General features: G+C 29.2%; 1 protein-coding gene across 1 annotated transcript in view; it reads left to right on the top strand.

The window, feature by feature from the left end:
• The window catches only part of LOC122513052, a 253,142-nt gene that overhangs the window by 50,027 nt on the left and 179,641 nt on the right, over positions 1–23,474 (top strand). Inside the window, exon 3 of the mRNA XM_043629285.1 lies at positions 2,254–5,318. Within this exon, the coding sequence (XP_043485220.1) occupies positions 2,254–5,318 (3,065 nt within the window). The remainder of the gene's footprint in view (positions 1–2,253; positions 5,319–23,474) is intronic.

Here is a 23,474-nt window from a genome sequence, read left to right as displayed (position 1 = left end):
TAATTGAATTCTCGTAGAATTTTCTAATAAAAATTGATTTAAAAATTAATTGCAGTTAAAGTTTTAGATAATAATTGAATTTTGTAGAAGTTACTAATTATTGCAATTTTTTTAAATAATTAAATTTTGTAAAAGTTTCAAATAAAAATCTTTGAAAAATTTTTTTTTTTTTAAATTTTTCATACTTTTAAATAAAAATTCTATGGAACTAATTTTTTTCAAAAAGCTTGATCGAAATTTTTTTTTATTTAATCCTTTCGTGCCCCCGGAAAACCCATCGATTGGATTTTGTTGAAACTATTGTTACGCAAAAGTTTTTTGGATCGCTGATTACGAATCTAAAGTCAGATTTTCAAAATTTTCAAAATTTAAAATGGCGGATCCAATATGTCGGATATTTTTTTTCAAAATTGATCAAATTTGCATTAAAACTTGTTACTCGGGGGTTTTCGGGGTCGCTGATAACGAATCTAAAGTCATATTTAAAAAATTTCAAATAGCGACCCCGAAAACTCCCGAATAACAAATTTCAAGCAAATTTGAGTAGATTTGAAAAAAATGTCTACCACTTTGAATTAAAAATTTTTTTTTTTAAATCTGACTTTAGATTCGTAATCAGCGACCCCGAAAACCTCCTGAGTAAGAAGTTTTAAGCGAATTTGAGAAAAATTGTAAAAATTAGCTTTCGCTTTTTTTTAATAAATATAATTTTACCCATTGTTTATAATAATTATAATTGTACTATGTAATTTTTTATATTTTTAGGTGAAAATTGTAGAAAATAACAATTGAAGTGAAATGATGAAAATAATGTTAAAGAAGTTACAGTAACAATATTCTTATATTATAATATAAAAAATGATTTTATTACTCGGGGATTAGGTTTAGGGAAGAAGTCAAAATTTTGTCTGGAAATCAGGGAAAAGCAAAATTAAATTTTTCTGTCAATCCTGAACAAGAAAATATTTTCATCCCTGGCGGAATAGAATTCCTTGGATTATTTCTTTTTTTTCATCTCCACTTGCTGAAAAATTGCGAAATAATTCTCTCTCCCTCTTTCTCAACAGGTGGTAAAAGAAAATCATTTTGTCTAGCTGTTATTTCTCTGCCCAAGAAATATAATGTTTATTGCAAGCATTAAAAAGTAGAACAGTGTATTAGCAGATACAAAGCACGCTAATCGCGCAACGACCTCTTTCCTCGGGATCTTGTCGATGACCTCGACAAGATGTTCGCCATGGGTTTCGCAGTCTCTCTCTTTCTCTCTCCTTCTCTCTTTCAAGTTCTCTCCAGCTGCGACTATGACGCTATAAATCCATCAAAAGCCTTGCAGGAAACCTTTAACTCATCTACACCTCGTTACAACACGCGACTATTCAGCTAATTACTGTTAACTTACACGTGCTGACGTTCCAAACGAGACTAAAACGCTTCTCATAATAAATACCAAAGCTGAATCAATAGACCACAACCTTTCTTTCAACGCACTCATCATCATCATTATCATCATCAGCCATGATTTATGCGAATCAACTTCCAATGGGGAGCAAATTAGATTTTCCAAGAAATATCGAAACAATAAATTAATAAATCATTTTGCTCTTGAAAGGGGATATAAATCAAGGATGTATTTAATTATCGCTTTTATTTTCTTTTCTTTTTTTGATGAAATTCTAAATTTAATATTGCTATCGTTAATGAACTTTCAATGGATTGGAAATAATTTATTACTTGCAGATTCATTGTTACTGATAAATATTTCGCTTTGGCATTGTGTAAGAGAGGAAAGATGTAATAGGCGTCTCGTTTATGACGGATGACGTGTAAGTGGAAAAGTTCCTTTCGAGAAAATAATACATCAATTGTGGAAGTGCATTTACAAGTCGAGAATGAGATTGCAATCTTTACCTGGTGAAACTACTCTGGTTTGTGTGCCTTTGCCGTTGTGTATACACACCCGTTGACCTTTGACTTCGTATACCTTCCATCTGTTTCTCTGCTTCTAACTCTAGTTCCTGCTCCTCCGGCGGTAGTGCCCGTTCCATTCCTATCGAGGTCAAAGATGTTACACGTCAACTCAGGCATAATGTATAATATAAAGTTCTCATTCCACTCAACAGTTACTCATATATGTGAATTAGAAACATTATTCAAGTCTGTCAAGAACGAAAAAATTATAATCAGATTTCAAATTTTCAATTCTTTTCCCAAAAAAAAAAATTATCTAAAAGAAAACTTTTTTTTTGTTTGCAGGACGTGGAGCACCACGTGTGACCGCGGCATTTGTTGGCGATGGAGAAGGTCGGTTGATCACCACTCCAATTCACAAGGAGAGTATCACCTCCCGCAGTAAGGAAGATTTAGCACAGGAGGCAGCTCTCGTGCTCCAACAGGCCGACAGTGTGCATTGCGTGGCACACGATAATCGTCGCCTGCCGGGCAGGTTCAGCACACTTCCGGTTCGTCGAAAAGAAAAACACTCCGAACATCCGCCACTTGAATCACGACGTAAAAGTGAGGATCTCGTTATCGGAACACCAAAGGCAAAGAAAAAGCCACTCGAACGCAGTCACAGCGATGCGAGTGCGAAGAAATTCAAAAATCCAATCGCCAAACTCTTCTCCCCGAAATTAGAGAGAAAAACCCCCAAACCAGTCAGTAGGAGTTCGAGTGACGCGGGTAGTATTAAATCGCACCGGAAGCGAAGTGAAAGTGAAAGTGACGGTTCACATTTACAAGCGAGGGTGAAGAAGCAACTCTCGCCGATAATTGAAGCATCGCCATATTATGATCAACAGCAACAACCTTTCCACTTTGGTACGAAATCAAATTCGCCCGACAAAGTGAACAAAGTAGACAAAGTAAACAAAGTAGACAAACCTCCAAAATCCCCAACGGAGAAAATAATTCCCATTTCCGTTGAAGAAAAAGAAAATATCGACGAGGTCGATCAGGTACATACCAAATACAATCAAGAGTCAACAATTCACAAAATGATACACCGATTGTCGAATGACCGTTCACCACCCCCTCAACTGACAAGAACGATGGTTTCCCCAAGTCCGGGTTTTGGCCACAACAACAATCGTCCCTTCTCCTACACCAGACCCAATGAGTCTAGTCCTCCGCCACTTCAAAACGGTGTGATTTACGCCCAAGTGCAACTGGATAAGAAGAAAGCTCAACGCAGTCATTCGGACAGTGACGAAGGTCTCGGTCTCGATCGAAAGGATTCCTCCCGTGAAAATAGTCCCGCCGAGAAGGAATACCGACGAGCGGACTATTACATCTCCGATTTGCGTCGTAACAACGAACTAAACGATTTCAAATCCCGCTATGAAGAGGATCGCACCAAAACCACCCATTTCGGTGACTTTCGCACCAATGAACCAAAAAGGACCCAACAACACGAATTCGATGAAATCGATCGTAATTTATTCGACAAGGGAGAAAAGTACACATCCACGATATTTGTCGACACTTCAAATCGTGGAAGAGCCGATGGAATGGACGCGAGACGCAGGGATAGCAATGAGTTCACAAGATCCAAGACTTCCGAGCTAAGTGCAAGGCGTGACCTTCTGGAATCGAGAATAAAATCCCGACTCCTAGCCGACGAGATGTTCGCCACAAAGAACAACATCAATGTTCCCAAGAAGACCGAACATGAAATCATCGATAAACCGATCGTTCCCTCACCTGTGACCCCGAATCGGGTCGCTTCACCGAAGCGCTACGCTGATACCTACATCACCGAGACGCGAACGAGTAGCAATGGAGAGAAATATATTTTCGAAAAGGAGATTCATGAGGACAATGGCAAAGTCTATGGGTATGAGAAAAAAATAAATAAAGTCACTGATGCATTCATAGATCCGAAGCCTAGGGAGGGTTATACTGTCGAGACAAGAACTGATAAGTACGGCGACAAGTATGTTGTCGAAACAATGACACACGAGGGATTCGTGCCTGAATTCAAACCCTTTTTGAGCGATCGATCGAGAAATGCTCCCAACTATCAGAATGAGGATACCTCACCGATTGTTGTGAATAAATTCAGTGAGAGGAAATTCTCGAAAAGTGAGGATGTATTGAATCGACATCCAAAACCACTGAGGGAGTATGTTCCGAAATCGAAACGTACTTTCGAGGCGATCAAAGGACGGAGTAAGTCGACCCAACGATTAGATGAGATCGGGGAGAATAATAGGGTGAAATCCCTGAGGAACGAGTACATGACTAGATCGCACGAAAATTTGAGTAGTGATTACACAAACAGGGATCGTTCGGCCTATAGAACGCATTTCGTCAAACGGAATCTAGACGATCTTCGCGAAGGTCCGAACGACGATTACGATACAGACATCTCTCAGGTGACTAACAGTCAACTCGAGTCAAAATACTATAAGGAGACACGCACAACGCAGAGGTATCTAAAGAAACAGGCTCTACATGACGATTACGATAGTTCGCCCCCACGGATAAGAGTCGATCGTGTCGGATACAATTCCAGTCGATATGATTCCGATACGACGGCGCGCGATTCAATCAGGTGTGAAACTCGATTCACTGATTCGTCCCGTGGGATCAGAAAGGATTATAGAAGCGTTGAGGATGATCCAAAGAAGCCACTGCGGAGGTCTCGGAATCGACTCGACTATCTTGATGACTCGGATGCGAGAGAAAGTTCACGAGGCAAGATATCCAAGGGCAGATTGGAGACGTTTGATGAACCGCCATCACGACCGCCGCGAATTCATCACGAGAGTAAAACGCGACATATGCGTCATGAGACGAGGGGTCACGTTGAACGTCGACATCGTGAGACGCGGCTCAGTGATCCCGATCGTAAGGATCGTCTAGCCGATTCGGGAATTGAGAATGATTATCGTCGTGATTCACATGAAGCGGATAGACGTGAACAACTCGAGTCTGAGGACGAGGGGTTTGCAACTTTGCAATTCATCAAGCACGAAAGACGACACACTGATAGAAATATGAATTTGACACCTGCGGAGAAGCGGAAATATGATAAGTACGTGATCGAGAAATCGATTGTCACAACGAAACCACCATCGGGCGCGGACAAGAAATACGAGAAGAAGACAGTGAAAAAAAGTGGCACTATGAGTAAAGTGAAACAACTGTTCAGCAAGAAGGAGAAGAAAGCGAAGGAGGAGCAGAATAAAAAGAATTATCGGATCGGTAGCAGTGGAGCACTCACTGACGACGAAGTGACGATAAGGTACAGGGAATATCGAGGGGATCAACTTCGAAATGCGAGGAGTGTTCGTGACCTTGGAAGCAACTTCAATCAGGTAGGATAGAAATATTCTCAACTCAATTACTAATTTTAATGGACTGAGATTTTATTTTCAACCGACTGTTCAACCCCTAACATTTTTTTCACTTCTTCATCATATTTATTCTTTTTTTCCAGTCTTCTGAATTTGCCAAACAAAGTTTCTTCGTTTTTTGTATTCCTTATTCTTTAATGCACCTTATCCAGGTAAAAATGATTCGTACGAAATTCGTACGGTTTTCGTGCGAATTTCGTTCAGAAATCCGTCCAGATTCGTACAGAATTCCTATCGAATTCGTATGAAATTACTAGCGAAATTCGTGTGGCGTTTTGAAACGTTTTTTCGCACGAATATTCGTGCGAATAATACCCGAATTTTTTTAAATGGATTATCAAGAAATATTTTCGTTCGGAAATCCGTATGGAAATTCGCAGGGAATAATTTTTGACAATTTCTTCAAAAATTTTCGGTCAAATTTCCATACGAAATTCGAGCGAATTACGAACGAATTTATTTTGAAAATTTTTTATAAAATTCTGCTCGGAAATTCGAATGAAATTCCGCACGAAATATCAGCCAAAAATTTCTTAAAAAATTTTCGGCCAAATTTCCATATGAAATTCGTACGAAATTCGAGCGAATAACGAACGAATTTATTTTGAAAAATTTTTATAAAATTCTGCTCGGAAATTCGTACGGAATTCCGCACGAAATGTCACCTAAAAATTCCCTCAAAAATTTTCATCGAAATTTCCATACGAAATTCTTACGAAATTCGAGCGAATAACGAACGAATTTATTTTGGAAAATTTTTATAAAATTCTGCTCGGAAATTCGTACGGAATTCCGCACGAAATGTCAGCCAAAAATTTTTTCAAAAATTTTCAACGAATTTTCCAAAATAAATTCGTACAAAATTCGAGCGAATTACAAACGAATTTATTTTGGAAATGTGGCCGAAAATTTTTGAAGAAATTTTTGGCTGACATTTCGTGCGTAATTCCATAATTAAAAATTCAAATTTTTATCAGTTGTAGCTGAAATTGTTTACTTGGAGGTTTTTTGGGACGTTTTATTACAAACCCAAGGTCAGTTTTTTAAAATTAAAAATGGTGGATCCAATATGGCGGAATAAATATCTTAAAAGTTATTTAATTTCAACAAAAATCCTCTCCTGAGTTTTTGAGGTTAGGCATTAAAATTCCTAAGTTTGATTTTCACAATTCGAAATGGCGAATCGAATATGGCTCGAAGTCAGTATTTCTAAAAAAATGTCCGTAATTTGAATGAGAAAGGACGAAAAGTTCATAAATTGTACGATATAGTTTGGAGAATTTTAGAGAAATTATAAATGTTTGCAAAAAATCAATGATCTTCAGAAGTAATAATAATTCTTCTCAGAAATTTAATTATGTTAAAAAATTTTTTTAAATTCTTGTCAAAATTTCAATTATCTTTAGAAATAATAAAATTCTTTTTCGAAATTTTCAATTATTTTTTGAAAATTTGAATAAAATTCTTGACAAAATTTCAATTATTTTCAAAAATTTTCCTTAATTCATTAATTTTTAATATCTACTATTTTAATAAGAATTATTTTTAAATATTTTTAAAAATTTTAATAAAATTCTACGCAAACATTTAATTATTTACATAAAATAATAAAAATTTCACAAGAATTCAATTATATAAAATTATTTTTACATCATTTTCTTCACAATAATTCAATTAATTTTATAAATAATAAAATTTTTACATGCATTCAATTATTTTAGAAAATAATAAAATTCTTTTTAGGGATTCTATATTATTTTCATAAAAAATAAAAATCATCGCAGAATGTCAATTATTTTTAGTACAGTTTTAATAAAATTTCTCGAAAAATGTAATTGGTTCTTAAAAATTTTATTAAAATTCGTTAAAAGAATTCAATTATTTAAAAATTTGTTGATAAAATTCTTTATGAGGTTTCAATTTCAAGAAACATTCAATTATTCAATAAATTATTGTTTTTTGAATTTAAATAATTAAATTTTCAAATAAAAATCGATTTAAAAATGAATTTCAGTTAAAATTTTAGATTATAATTGAATATAAAAATTATTATAACGTAAAAATTTTAGAAATTATTTGATTTTGAAAAGGATTTAAATTAAAATCTTTGAAAATCTGAATTTTTCCTATTTTCAACTAACAATTCTGTGGAATTAATTTTTTTCAAAAAACTTAATCGAAATGTTTTAAAAATTTTACAAGTTTTTTTTAAATGGATATTTAATTGAAGAATTTACGAATAATTGAAATTTCACGTAAAATTGAATTGTAAACAAATGAATTTGAAAATTCTCAAAATACTTTATCAAAATTATTAAAAATAATGGTTCATTGAAGAATTTTAGTTAAAAAGACTAAAAAAGAATTTAATTTTGGAGAAGTTACAAATTTTATTGCAAAAATTCAATTATTTTCAAAAGTAATACAATTTTTCGCAGAAATTGAATTATCTTTAAAAATAATATAATTCTCCTTGGGGATTCAATTATTTTCTCAAATAATAAAACTCATCGCTGAATTTCAATTATTTTTAAATACAATTTTAGTCGTTTTTCTCAAAAAATGTTGTTATTCTTAAAAATTTGTTGATTAAATTCTTTATGAGAATTGAATTTCAAGAAATATTTAATTATTCAATAAATTATTTATTGAATTCTGTAGAATTTTGTAAAAAAATTAATTAAAAAAATGAATTTCTGTTAAAATTCTAGATACCTTATAATTGAATATTAAAAGCAATGTAGCGTGAATTTTTTGGAAATAATTGAATTTTGAAATTAATTTTTTTGAAAAAGTTTAATTGAATTTTTTTCTCGATTTTTTTTCATATTATTTAAAGTTATTATTTTCTAATATACTTGTATTTAATTGAAGAATCTATGAATAATTGAAATTTCGTAAAATTGAATAAAAGAAGAAGAATTTCAGTTAAAAATTCTTGAAAATAATAATTGAATTGAAATAATAACTCCAAAATTGAGAATTTTCTTATGAATTTTAAAAAATTTAATTTTTTCCAGTACTTTTAATAAAAATCCCTGACTTTTCCCTGAATTCCCTGTCTCAGAATATATTATTATAGTTATTAAAACTACATTCCAATTCATATTTTATTTTTGTGAAAAAAAAAATTAAATTAAAAATTTTCGCATTCTATTATTATCAAAAAATTTTATTTAATTTAGTCGAAAAACAGAAATTTTCTAAATATATAATAATTTACTTGTATTCCTTGATATCGTTACTGAAATCGATTGTTGAATTCGTGTGTTGGAGATAAAATAAAAGCGGTTCAATAAATCATTCCCGTGGGTGTTAAAGTCAGGGAGCAAAATCAGCGGGAAGTAAATACGAATTTCACTAAAATGTTTCTCTCTCGAAGTAAATTCACATCTGAAGAAAGAAGTTTTACGAGAATTTTGTTATTAATTACGATCTAAAAAGAGTTAATCGGCTTTTTTTTCTCATTTTTCTGATACTTATTTTTTTCCCCCTTAACCGGACATTATGAAAGTCTTATTTTTGCATCTATGGGTGCGGGCGTGTGATATTATTGTTTATGTGTGTGCAGCATTTAACACTGTCGAACGGAAAATGCACTAAAAATTTAAATGCCACTTGACCAATTCGTTGCGAGAGTATATAAACCACCTGTTATTCTGAACTCAGCGTTGTGCAATCAGATAATAGCTAACCGTGAGACTTCACAAGCTTGCCAATGCTTTCATACTTTATTGTTCGCATATTTGGTTGATTCTCAAGTTGTTTCACTTGAAATGTTACAAAGCTTGATTCTTATCTTGATAGGGAGATATTTTTATATTTTCCAGTAATCATTATTATCCTTTTTAGAAATATATATTTGTTGTGTTTGTGTGTGTAGGTATTAAATAGTACATTTATACACACACTGCATGTGCATGGGGGGACATAAGGAAAAAGTTCTCTGGGTAATTGCGGTTACGTAAATCAATATTTTCTTATATCCGTAAAAGCGAAATTTATTTTGATATTTATCTGAATCATTTCAAAGTAAAGTCTTGAAGACAAAGAAAATAGAAATAGGCGATGTTGTTGTTGTTTCTGGTGAAGAGGCAGCAGGCAAAGGATTCGCAATCGCGAGTCAGGCGAGCGTGTCGCACAGTCATTTTTCCACGTTTTGTAACACAGGAAGTTCTTCTTCAAACGATATAAAAGTTCCGTTACAAAATTCCATTTAAGGTCTTTCGTACCTAGAGTGCATATTCAATGAAGAGACCCATGTGACAGCTCTCGCGAAATGCCTCATGGGTCAAATTGTGAACTTGTTTTTATTCTTTTAATTCCATTTTGTTTGCCTTGCATTTCAGGAAAGGGAATTCTTAAATTTAAATAAAATCTGAATCACGTATTTTGTTCCACCAATAGACACGTGACACGGTTTTATTTTTAATGTACAGTTTCGATAAATCTACGTCAAACTGAATATTAGGCAAAAAAAAAAGAATAAAAGTGTTTTAAAAAAAAAAAAAAAGTTAAAAAGATAACAAAGAGCGTTGAAAAGAATACTAACATCGTGGATTTATGCGTCAGTGATTGAGTGCGAAAAAAGAGTTGAGGAGCGTTTGTTTTATTCTCTCTTTATTACTTCTACTCAGTTTTCTACACTCCCCACAAGAGGGTGGATTACGTAAATTATTTCACAATCACTTCCCATTTTTCATTTCTCATATATATAACTTTATTTACATCCAATTTCCTGTTTATTTCTCACAATATTTCATATCCTACTTTTCCTTTCGTTTTCTACATCCTTACTTTTTACTTTTACCATTTCCTCTTCGACTTTCTACTAAGGTTCTACTTTGATTGTATTGTATTTATTAAAATTCAAAAAAAGAATTCTATTATTCAAAAATTTATTGATGAAATTCTTCAAAATTTTAATTATATTTAAAAAATGCAAAATTTATTCTTTTCCAAAATTCAATTATATTCAGGAATTTTTATAAAATTCATAGTAAAATTCAATTATTTTTTTCAAAATTAGTAAAATTCATTGCAAAATTTCAATTATTTTCAACAATGATTTTCAATATTCTACTGTTCTAATAAAATTTCCCAAAAGAATTTAATTACTAAACAAAAATTAAACAAACATTCAATTATTTTTTTAAAAAAATTTTTTTTCCACAAGAATTCAATTATTTAAAAAAGAATTTGCATAAAATTTTTTTGACAAAATCAAAATGTTTTATAATTTTTGCATTAAATTCTTCGCAGTAATTCAATTATTTTCATAAATATTAAAATTATTTCCAAAGATTTAATTATTTTCGTAAATAATAAAATCATTCCGTTTCAAGGGAAGTCAATTATTATTTTTATAAATAACAATATTCATCACAAGAATTCAATTATTTTCACAAGTAATAAAATTCAATTATTTTCAAAAATTTACATAAAATTCATTATAAAATTTCAATTATTTCAAAATAATTTTTCTTTATTCAATAATTTATATTATTTTAATAAAACGTCCCAAAAGAATTCAATTATTTAAAAACAATTTTGACAAAGTTCTACACGAATATTCAATTATTTTCTAAAATAATGAAAATTTCACAGGAATTCAATTATTAAAAATAGAGTTTTGTAAAAATATTTTCAAATTGGGGAAAAAGTGTGACAAAGCGAAATTTTGATATAAAAAATACTAAACTTTAAAAAAACTTATGTGAAATTTAGTATAATTATATCAAATATCAAGAATATTAATTAAATTCTAATATAACTTTAATAAATTTCACAAAACTTTTTTTTAAGTTTAGTATTTTCTATATCAAAATTTCGCTTTGTTGCACTTTTTCCCCAATTTGTAAAATACTTTTACAAAATTTAATATATATTCTCTCTACGTGTAGAAATTCAATTACTTGAAACTTGCATAAATTTTTTTTGAAAAAATTAAATGTTTTAAAATTTGGGATTAAAAATTCATCGCCGAAATTCAATTATATTCAGAAATTTCTATTAAATTCTTTACAAAATTCATGTCAAAATTTCAATTATTTTCAAAAATTTTTCTTAATTCAATGATTTTTCAATATTCTACTATTTTTTTTTAAATTTCCCAAAAGAATTCAATGATTTAAAAACAATTTTGACAAACTTCTATACGACTATTTAATTATTTTCTAAAATAATGAAAATTTCACAGGAATTCAATTATTAAAAATAGAGTTTCCATAAATTTTTTTAAAAAAAATTAATTGTTTGAAACTTTTTTTATAAAATTCTTAATTCAATTATTTTCATAAATAATAAATCTTATTGCAGAATTTCAAATATTCTTATAATACAATTTTAATCGAATTCTTCCAAAAATGTAATTATTCTTAAAAATTTTATTAAAATTCGAAAAAAAGAATTCTATTATTTAAAAATTTATTGATAAAATTCTTTATGAAAATTCAATTTTAAGAAATATTCAATAAGTAATTTATTTTTGTATTTAAATAATTGAATTCTCGTAGAATTTTCTAATAAAAATTAATTTAAAAATAAATATTAGTTGAAAGTTTAAATAACAATAGAATGTTAAAAACATTACAGGGTGAATTTTTAAAAATAATTGAATTTTGAAAAGCTTTCAATTTAAAATCTTTGAAAATATTTAAAAATATTTTTTTAAAAAAATATTTGAAGCTTTTATTTTCTAATATTTGAGGCGCATGAAAAGTCTCCAATTTTTATTTTCCGAATCTCTTTATTTTATCGAAATTCTTTTTATCTAATAAGAATTAATTATAATTTCTTTTAATCGAAAGAATGATTGTCAAAAACATTATTTTTTTGAATGACTAATTAACAGAATGTTTAATACTGCCAAAGAAAATTTTTTATAATCTTCAAATAACTGAATTATCATTTCTAAAAATTATTATTTTTTATATTTCTTATTTACACTAATATTTTTATTTTCGAAATGTCAATTTTGATAAATATTATTTTATAGATTTGTTAATAATTATAATAATTATGTTCCCAAATTATTATTCAATATAATTCAAATATTACCGAATTACCAATTCTTAAAAAATTTATTGTTCCTAATAATATTTTTTTAATATGTGTAAATGTTCTAAATTCTAAAGTCTCTAAATTTTATTTTTTCGAAATATCATTTGTTATAAAACTTTTTTCTTATAAATGTTTTTCAAAATAATTTTAACTTTTCCGAATTAACATTACTCATAATTTTCTTTACTTCTAATCATTCTTCTTTATAATTACTAGATTTTCTAACTTGTATTTCTTCTAACTATAACTTTACCGCATTATCACTTCTCATAATTATTATTATTATATATCGAAATATTATTTTTCAAAATTTTTGCAATATCTAATAATTTTTTATACAAATTTCTTTATTGTATAATAACCAGTTTTTATAATTTTATTTTATTCGAATAATTATTTCGTATAATTTTTTTCTTACCGAAATTATATTTCGACGTTTCCATCTCTGAAAAATATGGCGTCAAATTTGAAAAAAGTTTATTATTTTATTATTTAAAAATATTAAAATTAAAAAATTATTACAAATATTGTTTAAAACAATTTTCCCAATGATATTTAACGTAGTTAATTGTTATTATTTTATTATAATTCATAAAAAAGTACCTTCATAGTTTCGATTTGTCAAACAATTTTTTGTATGAAGAAAAAAAACAAGAGCATACACAAAAACTTGACAGAGAAAAAATGAAAGAACACGAAGATTATTATAGTTAATAATAATTATTTATAGAAATTTAAATACGATGATTTTTGGAATGTTGAGAATTCACACCCACACACAAGTTGTTGACCTATACCTGGCAAAATAAGGGGGAAACGCTTAAATAGAATCTATTGAAAGTTCACACTAATGGCATTTGCTCTACGAAGCGTCTGATGTATTGCTCTCAGGTCGGGGCATTAGAATTTATTAGCTCGCTTCGTTCGGGCGTGTTCGTGGCTCTGTTAGACGACGTGGATACCGGATTGAGTTGGCCGATATTGACTTTCCAGATCGCTACCGATAAAACTGTTTACATGCACCACGGAAACGATCGCGTCTGTCCGCCTACCACCCTCGCCACGATCGACCAATTTCCCAATTTTTTTTTTGTTTTTTTTTCTTTTGATTCTTTTTCTCTTGCCTTGAAACTATACGAGAGAACAACAAGACGGTCTCTCTCGAACGATCCGTTAACACGATTGCCCGAGAAATGGAGCACCATCAGCGTCCCTCAGTTAATTTTTTTTTTGCCTCCGGCTCTACTGGAATGTCTTCCTAGAAATCGATTTTAGATTGGTTTTTTTTCCTTCCTCCTTAAGACATTTTAAGCGACATGTCAAATTTAAATTCTACAAAGTGTAAAATCTGTTTTTAAGCGGAGAAAAAGGTCTCGTTTTCCGTATTCCACATTTAATTGCCCTTATCATTGAGTTGTTTTTTTTTTAATTCTAATATTCTTGTTCTCTTACTGTTTTCTTCCTGTATTTTTGATTCCTTATTTCACTTCCTTTTTTGAGGTCTTTTAAATATTTTTGTCATTGGACATGGTGTTTGAAATTTTGACCATAGTCAAAATGAAGAAATTTTCAAATTTGAAATAGTTTTACCGTTGGTCATGGTTCGCTAGTTTTTAACCACGACAGTATAGTCACCTTCTGAGGAATCTTTTTCAACTCGAATTAAAATTTTAATGTGAGAAAAAAAATGTTAATTGTGAGAAGTGAAAACAAGAAAAGTGAAAAATGAAACAATGGGAAATTGTCAGTGGGATGTGGAAAGGAGGATATGGAAACGAATGAAATTTATAGATTTCGATTTTAGCATGATGCATTCTCATGATTATCGAGATAGTAAATCGAGAGTTAGTCCTTGCGATCGTAGCGAAGGACAAGAAGGCTGCAAAGTCTGACTCTCGCATACTTGTCAAGTTAGATGCACTTTGCTTTATGGTAGGCGGACCATTCACACCTCCACTCGCGCATAGGAAAGCTAGGTCGCTATAGGTTGTGCTAGCTTAAGATGTAGATGAGAGAGAGAGAGAGAGAGAGAGACTATACCTTGGAACTGGACCGCATTCCCGCTCCGTGGGGCATAAAACCATTGAGATAATATTTCCAGATAGGTTATTTATTGATATCTTACAGCTTATGGTGCATAAGTTTCATGTTGCTGTACCGCTCGCTCCATCGTTGCCTGACGATCGCATAATATCTCCTCAATTCGTGTCGCTCAAAAACTTCACCCAGATGATCTTTTTTTCCTTCCTTTTAAAATAAATGGAAAAAAAAATTGAAATAAATAACTGTTTCAATATTATGTGAATTTAGTAGTGGGTAAGTTAGTACTTACAGAAGTTACTTTCTAGAATCATTACAGTTATCCCTCACGGCAATGGGTATTCCAGAATATTATCCTAGGGTCATGTAAGGAAATAAAAAAGAATCCACATGATATTCTGAAGATATTCCTAGGTTATCTCTAGGATATCCTTAGGTTATATCCAAAAATATGCATATAAAATAACTCTTTTATGCTCTTTAATTTTCTATGCTCTTTGAAAATGTTAGCAATTTTGTTCTATGACAAAAACCTGGGCAAAGACACCATTGTATCTACCCAGGCCAAACTATGGTAAAAGTAGTTGTATACTTCTTCAAAATTTTAGGATTCCTGTTCAATGTCAAAAGCCTGGGCAAAAACATTAAACTCTGTGAGCGCACGAAAACGTTTTTGTTCAGGAAACGTTTCTAAAACGTTTTTAAAACGTTTCATGATCGCTACAGAACGGCTTAAAAACGTCTAATGTTCTAAAAACGTTTTTGAAACTCCTTTGATTCCCTTGGTTCTCTATTGATTCTCATTTGATTCTTTCGGTTCTCTATTGATTCTCTTTCATTCTCTTGATCTTCTTTTTATACTCTTTTGCTTCTTTTGCTTCTCTTTTGATACCCTTTTGCTTCTCATCTTCAACAAAGAACCAATTTTTAGGATTATGAGACAATCAAATCAGTTTGAAAGTCGGCTATTATTATGGCGTTATTAACGATTACAATTTAAGAGTTAGTCATACTTGATCCCTTGTATTGTACGCTTATTCAAATGAATTTCGAATAGAGAATTTCGAGGATCAATCGCGAATCAATACCTTTTTGACCACAAAAAAGAGTGATTTTCATCATTATTTTTAGACTTTTCAAAACTTTATTTAAATAATGTACATTGTGTCAGATTGTACATTGTTTTATTAACTTTTAGCAACTTTGAAACTTAAAAAATATTAATATTTGTGCAAACTGTAGCTGTTGCCCCAAAAAACTTTTTTTAAAAGCGGCATGCGGTGTGCGCGATAAAACAAGAATATAACTAAACTGAAATCAAAATCAATGAAAAGTTTGATACTCTACTATATGTCATCTCGTTCGAAGGGTTTTGAGAAAAATTTTTTCTAAAAATAGCAATGGTGTTCTTCGAAAATCGAATTTTTCTGTTTTTTGACGGAAAAAAATATAAATGCTGGTACAAATTAAAATTATTTCGTTCACGAACGAGGTGACATAGTAAACTATAACAAACTTTCCATTGATTTTAATTTCAGTTAAGTTGTTAACGTTTTATCGTGCACACCGCAAGCCGCTTTTAAAAATAAGTTTTTTTAGGCAACAGCTACAGTTTGAGCCAATATTAATATTTTTTAAGTTTCAAAGCTACCAGAAATTCATAAAACCATGTACTATTTGATGCAATGTACATTATGTTAATAAAGTTTTAATGAAAAGTCTAAAAATAATTATGAAAATCACTCTTTTATTTTGAGGTCAAAAAAGTTGCCCATGACCTGCTAGATTTTGTCCATGGTTAAAAATATAAAAATTTTGAGGGTTTTAAATATTTTTGTTATTGTCCATGGTTCGCCAAATTTTGACCATGTTAAAATATATAAATTTTCAGATTTTTAAATATTGCTTTCTTAGAAGAAAGTATTGTAATACCAAAATTTTTCAAGTTCAATTTTTTGACATATCTTTATGTTATTTGACCTCGGGAATTCCAAAATCATATTTTTAAAAAATGTCATTTCGTGTGTGTGTGTGTGTGGGTGAACATTAGATTTTCATAAATATTTCGAGATTATGAAAAGCTTTAGGGATGAATTTTTCTTTTAAATTGTAAGTTGTAGATCTTACGTGAGGACATAAGATGAGAGTATATACTTTGAGATAGAGATTAACTATATTTTTTTAAATTTTGAATTTTTCAAAAAATCGTTTTTTGCCCGTAACTTAAAAAAAATGTTGGGACACCTACAAATGTTTTTCTCCAATTTTGCAGAATTCTTTTTAGACGCATCTTTTGAGCCCTTGTTGAACATTTTTCGTCCATATTAGCCGGAGATATTAAACTTTTAAAAATCTAAAATTTTGTAAAATAAGACTTTTTTAAAAATTTGATTACGAAATGTAGAAGTAAATTTAAAAGTTGCATAACCGCAACTAGTAGAGCATTAAAAAAATGCTTCGATTGATTTATTTTTGAACCTTATTCGATTAGAAATTACAAAATTATTTGTATTTTAAAAACCAAAAATTTGTAAAAAAAAGTCTTATTTTTGAAATTTTTTTTAAAAGTGTGGAAGTAATTTTAAAAGTCTTATAAATAAGTTGCAGAGCATTAAAAAACGCTTCGATTGACCTATTTTTGAACTTAATTCGATTAGTAATTACGAAATTATTGGCACTTTAAAAACCAAAAGTTGTAAAACAAAAGTCTTATTTTTGAATTTTTTTTTTGAAAAGTGTGAAAGTAAGGTTTAAAGTTTTATAAATAACTTGTAGAACTTTAAAAATCATTTTAATTCACTTATTTTCTTATTTAACTCAATCAGAAATACGAAATTATTGTTATTTTAAAAACAAATATAAATAAATGTTGTCGTTCGCCATGGGTTGTTAAATTATAACCATTTTTAAAATATATAAATTTGCAGGTTTTTAAATATTTTTGTCGTTCGACATAGTTTTTTAAATTGTGACCATAGTCAAAATAAACAAATATAACCCAGATGTTTAATAAAGTGTCCATTATTGCCCTAGGGTAATAATGGGTACTTTATTGCCCTAGGACAATAATGGTCACTTTATTGATCTAGGACAATAATGGGCACTTTATTGACTGCTGGGTTATAAGGGGGAACCTAATATGCTAGAATTTGTCATGATTTCGTTTCCAAGCGGAATGGCAAAAAAAATTTGTACTCTTTGAAAATATTAGCAATTCTGTTCCATGGAAAGAGCTTGGGCATAGACACCAACTTCTATTAGCCAAGCCAAACCATGGTAAAAGGAATTATAATCTATTTAAATATTTTAGGAATCTTGTTCCTTGAAAAAACCTAGAGTAAAGACACCAACCTCTCTACCAATTATTAGTTAATAAAATTCATGATTAAACATTTGTAGCAACTAATTCTCAAATAGTCCAAACTATTCATTTCTTCGTTTAGATCTTCGAGTGTCAACCGAAGATTCACTGTTCAAAAACACCATTATGTTTGACCTTTTTAATTTAAAAATACACAAACAAAATGAAATGCTGGAAAAAATTCCACGAAACTCTAATGCAAATGCAATTCCAATTATTTGACATCTAATGGAAAATTCAAGAAAATTCTCATTACACATTGAAATCGATTTTGAAAGAAAAAAAAAAATCTTGGAATCGTGACACAAAAAAAGGAACAAGACTTTCCACACATTTTTAGCTCTACAAGAATGGTAAAATTTAACATTAGATGGAAAAGGTAGTAGCACACACGACCTATTCCCATCACGTGTCTGGAAGGAATTAGATAAACAGTGAAACGCTCTCTATAATTGTTGCAAATTCCGTGCAGGTTCGACATTTGTTTCACAGGTGTAGATCGAGATCTGCCTCATCGAATTTGTCCTCGCGTGTTGTTATTCGAAAGAGTTTTGCCCAACTTTCCCTTGAAGATGTAGGTTTTGGATGTAGGCGCCTTCAATAAATTAAAATCTTTTTTATTTTTTTTTTTTTTGCACGATTTGCATAAATAAACTCTCCTGAATGTTGTCTTTTTTAAGTATCTTTTTCTTTTGGAGAAAAGTAAAAATAAAATGAAAAAAATGAAAAACATTTCTCCATTGTTGAATCATAACAGACAATGACAACCAAATGGTCATTAAGAAGTCCACTACTTGCTAAGGAGAAAATGAAAGAAAAGAATGATTTACACCTTCTGAAATTAGTTTGCAATGACTGTGAGATCCAGAAATGGTTGGTTGGGCGGCATCGTGCACAAGTGGCTTTGAGGCTGATCGTTTAAACCATATTTGGAAAGTGTGTTACGTCTCGCGATTCTTTTTCGCCTTGTACGCGCGCGTCGCCATCGGGCATTTACATAGACGAATGTACCTGTCGGACCGATTAAGGCTCGCGAATAGATATATATACATACACCGACCGCTGGCAATCGAGTCACGAGAAAAATTCATTGCGAAAGTGGGTCCGATTGGGAATATCATATATGGCGAGGTTGGATGACTTTTCTTTATACAGTCAAACATGGCCAGATTGAGGATCATTAATTCTCGGGCACACAATTAAATGTATAAAGCCATGGCGCTTGCACTATTTACATATATCAAACATTAATAAAATAAGTAACAGAGAGATTAAAACTGGCCTTTTACTTTATGGGCAATGTTTAATTGTGACAGTTTGCTTTATTTAGAATTCTTTCTATTTCTTTATCTGCTCTATTATATCTCTGGAAGTTCCAGGTTCTAAATATGGATAGGAAAGATTAAATTGTCGTTTAGAATATATTAGTAGATTTATCAATGGTTTTTGATGAATGATCTTTTTTCTTTTATTTAGTTTTTTTCAAATGATTTTATTTAGTTTCATCTTTTCTTTTTAATTTCTTGTATTGTTAATTCCGCTTTTAACTATTAACGCAAAATATCCTTATAGGGATTGGATTTTAATTCATCTAATAATACACTGTTTTGTAAACCAACCCCACATTTTTTTCATTTTCAAACCATAGGCAAAGTATATGGCAAAGAATGCGGGAGCAGCAAAACTATTTTTTTTTAAATGGGCAGAGTAAGTCGAAATATGGGAAGAAGCAAACATAATGTTTTTTTTATATTTTTAAACTATGGGCAAAGTATGTCGAATCATGGGAAGAAGCAATACAATTTTTAAAAAATTTTTTTAACAGTGGCAGTCTTTGCACTCATCTACTAAAACCTACTATTTACTACTTTTATTACGTTACGCTACTATTTGGGTACTTTTTTACCAAAATTTTAAATTTAAATTTAAATTTAAATTTAAACTTAAAATTTTTTTAAAAATTTTTTTACTTTTTTTAGACACTAAAAGCTACTATTTCTTTTTTTTTAATTTCCGCTACTTTAAATTCGCTAATACTAGAAATAAAAGAACTATTCTTAAAAATTATAATCAAATTCTTTAAAACGATTCAATTATTTAAAAAAAATATCCGAAATTCAATTATTTTCAATATCTAGTATTTTCATAAAAATTCGCAAAAGAATTTAATTATTTAAAAAAAAATTGGTAAAATTCATCCAAAATTCAATTATTTTCATAAATAATAAAATTTCCACAGGAATTCAATTAATTTAGAATAGCATTTTCAAAAAAATTTCGAAAAAATCAATTATTTAACCAAATTTTTATACAATTCTTCACAATAATTCAATTACTTTCATTAATATAATAACATTTTTCATGGAAATACAATTATTTAAAAAATTTGTTGATAAAATTCTAAGCAAGAATTAAATTATTTTCATAACTAATAAAACTCGTCGAAGTATTTCAATTATTTTTAAAACTATTTTTAATTGATTCATCTAAAAATTCAACTAATTTTACAAATTAAGTTTTCCACAAGAATTCAATTATTCAAAATAAAATTTTTATAATAATTATTATATTTCGAAAAAATGAATTCTTTAAAACAATGGTTATAAAACTCTGGTGAAAAATTCAATTATTTTCAAACATAACAAAATTTTTCTCTGAAATTCAATTCTTTTTAAACATTTTCGTAAAATTTTTCGCAATAAATCAGTTATTTTTATAGATATAAAATTCTCCTCTGGAATTTAATTATTTTTCAAAATTTTAATAAAATTATTTGCAACTATTCAATGATTTTCATAAATAATAAAATTCTTCGCAGGATTTCAATTATTTTTAATACAAGTTTACTGGAATTATTGCTCAAAAATGTAATAATTATTCTTAAAAGTTTGATTTAAATCATGGAAAAAATTAATTTTAAAGTTTTTTAAAATTCTTTCAAAGAATTCAATTATTTACAAAAATATTAAAATTTTCCACAGAAATTCAATTATTTTTAAATATTTTAATAAAATTCTTTGAAAGAAATCAATTATTTTAAATACAATCGTGATTAGTTTTTTTTTTAAATGGTTCAATTATTATTATTCTAGATTTTAATAAAATTCTTCCCAAGAATTTAATTATTTACATAAATAATTCATCGAAAGAATTCAATTATGTCGATAAATAACAAAATTATTTCCGAAAATTTAATTATTTTGAGGGATTTTAATAAAATTCTTTGCAAAATTCAATTATCATCATAAATAACAATATTCATTACAAGAATTCAATTATTTTTGTAAGGAATTCATTTTTTCGTGAAAATTCAATTATTTTCAAAAATTCTAATAAAATCGTTCCCAAAAATTCAATTATTTTCATAAATAATAAAATTTATCATAGGATTTCAATTATTTTTAATACAATTTTACAGGAATTGCTCATAAAATGTAATTATTCTTAAAAATTTTATTATAATGTCTCGAAAAAATCAATTACCTATTTAAAAAAATGTTTTTTTTAAATTCTTCGGAAGAATTCAATTATTTACAAAAATATAAAAATTTTTCACAGGAATTCAATTATTTTTAAATATTTTAATAAAATTGTTCGAAAGTAATCAATTTTTTTTAAAATTTAAATACAATTTTAATTAAATTATTTTAAAAATTGAAATTATTTTGTGTCATTTTAATAAAATTCTTTGCAAGATTCAATTATCTTCATAAATAACAATATTTATTACAAGAATTCAAATATTTTTTAAAAGTCATTATTTTTTTTTTAAATTCAATTCTTTTTCAAAATTTTAATAAAATCGTTCGCAAGAATTAAATTATTTTCATAAATAATAAAATGCTATTTAGGAATTCAATTTGAATTTTTGAAAACTAAGGTAAATTCGTTTTCAGTGACCCCAAAAACCCCCGAGTATAACATTTCAGGTAAATCCAAAAAAATTTTTTAAAATTGATCAGCCATATTAGATCCGCCATTTTGAATTTGAGAAAACTAAGGTGAAATTCGTATTTAGCAACTCCAAAAACCCCCGAGTAACAAGTTTCAGGCGAATTGGGTGAATTTAAAAAAAATTGACGCCATATTGGATCCGCCATCTTAAATTTTGAATATTTACGAGTTTTTTTGATTGTTTAACATTATATAATATTTTTTTAGTGTGTTATAGTTGTTTTTTAATAGATTCTTCTGCTTATTTTTATTTATATCTTGTTTACAATCAATTTTTTGCGAATTTTATTAATTTTTGAAGAAACTTGTCGTGATGGCGGAAAACTGAGTTCGGATTCGAATTCAGCGACCCAAAAAACATATAAAAAAACAGTCCAATCAATGCTTCCTTTAAAAAAATTTTGTGGTCCTGTGTTATTTAAAATTTTTTTTATAAAATTCTTCGCAAGAATTAAATTATTTTTATAAATATATAAATTCTTTCATGAATTATAAAATTCGTTTGCAGGAATTAAATTTATTAGCAGCATAAGAAAGAAGTAAATATTTTTGATGAAAATTGGGAAAAAGTCAAGAAAATAAAATGTGGAATTGAATTTTTGTTAGTTTTGTGAAGTGTCTAAAACGAGTTTTTTTTAGTCATCAAGTTTAATTTTTCTATAGATAGTTTTTTTAGTTTTAAAGCTACTTTTTGCTATACTTTTTTACAATTAATTATCAATTGCAAAATCTGCAGTGGGCAAAATATGTCAAACCATGGAAAGAAGAAAACTATTTTTTTTATATTTTTAAAATATGGGCAAAGTATGACGAACCATGGGAAGAAGCAAAACAATTTTTTTTTAATTTTTTAAACAGTGGGCAAATTATGGCAAATCATTAGAAGAAGCAAAACTATTTTATTCATATTTTTAAACTGTGGACAAAGCACGGCGAACCATGCGAAGAATCAAAACTATTTTTTCATATTTTTAAACTATGATCAAAGTATATCGAACCATGAGAAGAATCAAAACAATTTTTAAAAATTTTTTAAACAGTGGGCAAAGTATTGTAAACCATAGGAAGAAGCAAAACTATTGTTTTTTGAAATAGGCAAAGTTTGGCGAACTATGAGGAGAGGAAAAACTATTTTTCGTATATTTTTAAACTACGGGGGCAAAAAATGTCGGGAAAAAAAATGTTTGTTTTCTTCTTTCTATGGTTCTGAAATGAAGAATTCTTGCTTCCATATAGTGACATAACACCAGTAGCTTACATTATGCTTCAATAACATATTGATCTCTCGCTATATTATAGTGTAAGTTGCCTTTTACTTGCAATGAGACCTTCAATAGGCCAGACTTTACTATAGTCCACACGATAAGGTTGTGCATATGGTGTTGGATTCTTGCAAGCAACTGAATCAAGATCCGTCATTATTCTCCCTGTCTTTTATATTATATATATACAAACGTATATATAAACATATACACGAACGGCGGCACGGTCTCGACTCGATGACGAGGCATTCGCAAGGCCGTTGCGAAAGCTGCTTTTAATCTATCGGCAAAGAGACGGGTGTGGCCACTTTATTTTATCTTGATTTAGCAAAATTCCTTCGGGAATGAAAAACAATATTTAACGTTCAACGAACCTTTTTGCGTCCTCCGCTGCTGTTTATCCGATGAATGTCGGAGATTTTATAATTAGAGGAAAAA

The sequence above is a fragment of the Leptopilina heterotoma genome, unplaced genomic scaffold (genome assembly GCF_015476425.1).
Source record: "Leptopilina heterotoma isolate Lh14 unplaced genomic scaffold, ASM1547642v1 Lhet_131, whole genome shotgun sequence".
In the NCBI taxonomy this organism is placed as follows: Eukaryota; Metazoa; Arthropoda; class Insecta; order Hymenoptera; family Figitidae; genus Leptopilina; species Leptopilina heterotoma.
The sequence above is the reverse complement of the archived record's forward strand: the minus strand, read 5'-3'. Positions and strand labels throughout refer to the sequence as shown.